The 5978-nt window shown below is 34.1% G+C and overlaps 1 protein-coding gene across 1 annotated transcript; it reads right to left on the bottom strand.

Moving 5' to 3' along the window:
• Nucleotides 1-430: 430 nt before the first annotated feature.
• HESX1 (HESX homeobox 1) lies at nucleotides 431-3739 on the bottom strand. Its single transcript, XM_058168155.1, has 4 exons — nucleotides 3529-3739; nucleotides 3133-3332; nucleotides 2702-2803; nucleotides 431-629 (listed from the first exon to the last, which is right to left on the bottom strand). The coding sequence occupies exons 1-4, from the start codon at nucleotides 3719-3721 to the stop codon at nucleotides 531-533; spliced, it is 594 nt and encodes a 197-aa protein (XP_058024138.1). The 5' UTR covers nucleotides 3722-3739; the 3' UTR covers nucleotides 431-530.
• Nucleotides 3740-5978: the final 2239 nt, after the last annotated feature.

The following is a 5978-nucleotide window of genomic DNA, read 5'->3' as shown; positions in this document are numbered from 1 at the left end:
AACGATCCTTAATTCCAGGTCAAATTTTGTGGAAGCTGAAAGGCTGTTGCTGAGGAATTATTCTGCCTCAGCAGGACTCCCTACAGGTACTGAAATTTGGGTAATGAGTTTTCCATATGAAATTTTTGAATTGCATTCCACATTCCCATACATTGCATTTTAGAAGTCACTAGCATGGATATGGAAAAAATCAATATATAGAACCTCCTATGATACTGCATTGAAGTATGTGAATTTTTTATGATTTTTCGATGATACATCACCAATACTTAACACAGTGAACTACAAAAACTGCAGTTTTGTCTTCTTTCCTTCTGAAAATACCTATTAAATTAGTTACAGAAATCTGCTTTCATCACATAAGTCATGAAACAATAATATTTATTGTTTACTTTTACAATAAAATCATTACACTCATGTAAAAAATAACATTGAAAACTATCTTAACATGATAAATTTCTGATAACACACTGTGGTTTATGAGGAATTCACCTACTATAGTAAAATAATGCATTCTAGATTATTTCTTTTCATTTTATAATTGTTTGAGAAAAAGTATTTTTCACCATTAGAAACTGTGATTCTCTGTGGGATCTTTTCAGTTTTGCCCTGCGATTCTGGAACCAGATCTAAAATTGGGAGAAAAAAGTACATGTTTAATAATAATAATGATGATGATGATGATGATGATGATGATGATAATAATAATAATATGATGATGATGATGATAATATGGTACCGTAAAAAGAAGCTTTTGGTAAACAAGGTTAAAACTATAATATTAATAAAATTCCAGCAGGTAAAAATACAAGAAGCTTCTTATAAAGAATAAAGAACTTGTCTGCTTGAGTGAGTCTTGATCCTATTAACTCATACAGAAGAGTCTTCTCAGCCTTACTCTAATCTGAGATGGGAACCAGAAAGAAACCAAGACTCTTCTATATATAAGTAGCAGGTTCCATCAGAGTTACAACTCTCTCATCTCAAATTAAAGTGAATATTTATAGTAAAACATGAGAAGGAACACTTCTTCAGGAAAACTCAGTGAGGGTGATGGGTGGTTTCAAAAGATAATCGATAAACAAACAAAGACAATTATTGCTATCTAGGACTGGCTTCAAAAGATCATTGTTTTCAGTGAAGAGCAAAGCTTCAGATGGAATTCTATCCAGACATCTAAGAACCACCAGTGCAGGAAACACTGTCTCTCTATTGCCAACAATGTTGTATTGCCTTATAAAATAATACCTTATGTTCACTAAGTTAAATAAAACAAAGTCAGTTAAGTTGAATGCAGAAAAAACAAAAAGGTAATTTCTAATTGGTTTAAGATTATATCTGTTTTAAATTAAAATGTTGGCTAGCATTCTTAGACAGGTAAGTGTCTGTTCTAATTATTCTCATTGCTGTTATTATTACCACCTTCCGGTGAAGATGTATTCTGAGTTTACATGGACATCCATGCATTTTAAAAGATTGCTCTTAGGAAAGCAATCTTTGCATATTTACTCAGATATAAATCCCATTCTCTTCACTGAGACTTTTTTTCCTTCTTCCATTCAGTTGTGTCCATTTCTTGGATGCTGCCTGGACAAGTCTCTGTAATTTTTCTTGGCAAGATTTTTCAGAAGTGATTTTTCAAAATTGTAAGTCACTAAGCCTTACTTACCAGTAAATCTAACTTTGTTAGAAAAGACAAATTTTGTGAATCTAAAAATCAGATGACGAGATGTCCTTTAGGTCACAGGTAGACTTGTAGACTTCAACTCTCAGAATTCCTCAGACAGCATGTCTATCTGGACAATTCTGGCAGCTGAAGTCCACAGATCTTAAAAGTTGCCAAGGTTGGACACCCCTGATTTAGGCTTTAGTTCTAAACACATTTAAAGGCATTTAAAGGATATCTTTGAATCAAACTTGACTGCTAGTGACTTAATGAGCACATCCCTGTAATTTTCTTGCTATCTGTGTGGTCCCTAGAAGTAAAAAAAAACCCACTTGATGACATACCATCAATCAACAAGAAAGCAGTTTGACCTGGCCTTTTTCTAAGATCTTTCTTTAAACCACTCCCTACCCACCCTTAGCCTAGAGCCCTAGGGCTTTCTAGCCACATACCAGCCAACTGACACTTAGCCTCTTGAGTTGGGTAAATGCTGCCATCTGCTGTGGTGGCAAATATAGTTATTTAAGTATAAATCCCACTCAGTGTTCTAGGCTTCATACACTGCATGAAGCCATAGTGTACTTAGTTTATTTGTGGCATAATGTGTTATGTAGAATAAATCATTGTGGTTTGTTTAGCACATTTGTTAATGTGATATATATGAACCAAATCTTTCAGAAAAAAAATTATTCCACTTACTCAGTTTGAATTAAGTTGGATATGGATTCTACTTATTAGGTCTTAGCAACAGACTTTTCCTGATATATATTAAAATGTGTTACCTTATTATCCAGGTATTACTGTACTGCAAACGTAAGTAGAATTAGAAGGTAAAATTGGGGGGGGAAATAACATTCCCCTATTTTTTCTTTCATACAACATTTCAAACTGAACTAGTATTGTTAACTTCTTCAGTCAGGGTCAGAATATTGGCAGTTATTATTCCCATCCATTATGACTCTTGCTAAGCAGATGTAATATTTGAGATTCCAGTAATACAAGCACAAATACATAAATACACACATGTAAAGTTACCTGGATCCTGTCTTCATCTAAATCTAATTTTTGAGCCAGGTCTTCTCTAATATCAATGCCAGGATAAGAGTTCACTCTAAAAACATTTTCCAGTATTTCTATCTAAAGAGAATAGACAAAAAACTCTGTTATTTGCTTGTTTTCACTGCCAAAATATTTTAAGCACTCACGATAAAGCTTTTAATAAAAATCTGGGTAAGATTATAACATATTTCAAGTCAATAGAAATCAATTAAGCTATTTTGTGCTCAGAATGCTGATTAGATATAACATTTTTGGACCTTTGTATTCAGCAAATGTATGATTGTACAGATTCTTGTGAAACAGGCATTTCTGGATTCTTTCTAATCAATGTCCCCTTATTAAAGAATGCAGGAAGCAAAACAGCCATTCTTAGCTGCATGAATAGGTTAAATGGGCTAAATCCCTACCTGGATTTGAGTGAATGCAGTCCTTGGCCTCCTACCTCTGTACCAACTCAAGTCCCTTTTGTAAGAAAATCTTTCATTCACTGCGAAATAGTTTTCACATTTCAAAACTCTTTCTTCAGCTTTTCGGCAGTTGCTTGTATTATACAAAGGGAGTGCATAGCATATTGAAGAAAGATGCAGGCAGGGCAAACAATCTTCTCCTGAAAAGTCACAAGAATTTTAAACACGATTACTAGAAAAATGTTAGAGTAATTTAAACTCCAAGACAGAGCTAAACACAATAATCTGATTTTCTTTACATTTTGACTTTTAAACATGGTTTATAATTTAAAGCAAAGGAACACAGTAAAAAAAAGGTGAAGAAAATATTGAAATGAATCTTAACATCCATCTTACCTAAATCACTGCATTTATCCACCCATGGCCTGTGGGGTTTTGCAGCTGGAGTGCCATCTTTTTCCCGTTCTAATCCCAAAATATTTTCAATGGAAAACGAAAAGGAAGTGTTTTTGCCTTCCCCAAGATTGGATTTATTCGGATGATTATAAGAAGAAGCCGCATTATGAGCATACAAGGATCTGCCTGCCATTCTTTTGCCAACCTCCCCACACCATAATTCAGCTTTTACTTACAGGTCTTTTCTTATAGCTTTGTCAACAAAGGGGTTGGATTTGCCACGTCATTAATTAAAATCTTTTATTAGAAAGTTTTAGCATGTCAATGAAGATTCTCCCACCAAGAGGCAAGAGGAGTTAATTGTTTATTTGTTTCCAAGTAATTAGCAACTAATGGAGGAGGGAGTGCACCAAGAAGAACAAAAAGTGTTATCTCCTGTAACCAGAGTATCAGACTTAACTTTTTCAAAAGCACCCATGCACAAGTATAACACTTCTCTTTTATTTGAAATCATTAATGTATAAAATCAGGGCTTGGTTGGTGGCGGTTTTGTTTTTAAATAATACTCCTATGGACTTCATTTACCTAAACAAAACAGCATGATAGGAAACCAGTCAAGTAATAAGTAATCTCATTTAAGTGCATTTTCTTCCAATGAAATTTTAAAAATAATCTCTTAATGCTATTAGGGTAATCCCGAGGAAAAAGTGTTTGCTTTTTCATATGCATATGTAATGATGAACATGGTCACTAAAATGACAATAGTCTTTGGCATAAGACACACTGCAATGGGCTTTCAGAATTCAGTAATTGTCCTCCAAGTAGTAAGATTATAGAACACTTGAATGAAATACTGTAAAAAGGTCTGCTCTGCTATTTTCTTAGCTTAGAATTTAATTTGATTCCATTTTGTTTGTTTGTTTGCTTATCAAACTTGGATGCCACCCAACTTGCCAAAGGTAGTGTTATGTTGGCATTCTTGGAGGAATCCATCAAATACTGTATGAAAAATCCCATAAAAATAAAAGCCAGAAACCATAGTTTTAGAAAAAGCCAGACCATTAAAAAAAAATCCCTCTGGAAAAGAAACAAAAAAGGCTATGTTGCAAATTTCAAAAACCGCTACAGAAATATATGCAACCAAATAAAAACTGAATGCACAAATTACCACACCAAGCAAGAAGAGAACCTTCTGCGCACAAATTCCAATCGTGCCTTTTATAATTTTGTTAACAATAAACTTAAAGACTCAAGATCCATCCCTCCACTAAAAGATTCTAACAACAAAGAATGCAATCCTTATGATTTATATTGATATATTGATCATCAATTGTGTTGTAAATGTTGTACCTTGATGAACGTATCTTTTCTTTTATGTACACTGAAAGCATATGCACCAAGACAAATTCCTTGTGTGTCCAATCACACTTGGCCAATAAAATTCTATTCTATTCTATTCAATGATGAAACAGTCAAAGCAAACCTCTTCAACATTTTCTTTGGCTCAGTTTTTGTTAACTCCGATAACACATATCCGACATTCCACAAACGTACCAGCAATGATTATGATGACCTAACCCATATAGATTTCACAGAAGATAACGTTGGAAAAGCTCTTCATAACTTAAAACCATCGCTATCTATTGGACCCGATGGACTATGTGCATATTTCTTAAAAAAACTTTCCATTAATATAGCTGAACCCCTAAGTATTATCTTTGATAAAGCTTTCACTACCAGTTCCCTTCCCAAACATTGGTCACTAGCCACAGTCATCCCTATCTTCAAAAAAGGAGACCCCAGCTTAGTTGAAAATTACAGACCGATCTCTCTTTGCTGCGTCACCTGCAAAGTCATGGAATCAATCATCAACCAATCTATTACCTCACACTTAGAAACTAACAACCTACTCTCCAATAAACAATTTGGTTTCAGAAAAAAATTATCGTGCAACTTACAACTTCTCCACTGTAAAAACATATGGACTACAAATCTTGATCAAGGCAAATCAACAGATGCAATCTACATAGACTTCTGCAAAGCTTTTGACTCAGTAGTATACGATAAACTTCTCCTAAAACTAACATCCTATGGCATCTCAGGACCCCTTCACAAATGGATATCCACTTTTCCGTCTAACAGACAACAAGTGGTCAAAATTGGCAATGCTTTATCAAATCCTGTTCCTGTCAAGAGTGGTGTTCCTCAAGGCAGCGTCCTTGGACCAACACTCTTTATACTATACATTAATGATCTTTGTGACCATATCTCAAGTAATTGTGTTCTCTTTGCTGAAGATGTCAAACTAATGATACTTCTATCATTCAAAACGACCTTAACATAACATAACATAATAACATAACATAACATAACATAACATAACATAACATAACATAACATAACATAACATAACATAACATAACATAACAACAGAGTTGGAAGGGACCTTG

This window comes from Ahaetulla prasina, chromosome 2 (genome assembly GCF_028640845.1).
Source record: "Ahaetulla prasina isolate Xishuangbanna chromosome 2, ASM2864084v1, whole genome shotgun sequence".
Classification (NCBI taxonomy): Eukaryota; Metazoa; Chordata; class Lepidosauria; order Squamata; family Colubridae; genus Ahaetulla; species Ahaetulla prasina.
This window is presented reverse-complemented; position numbering and strand designations above follow the sequence as displayed.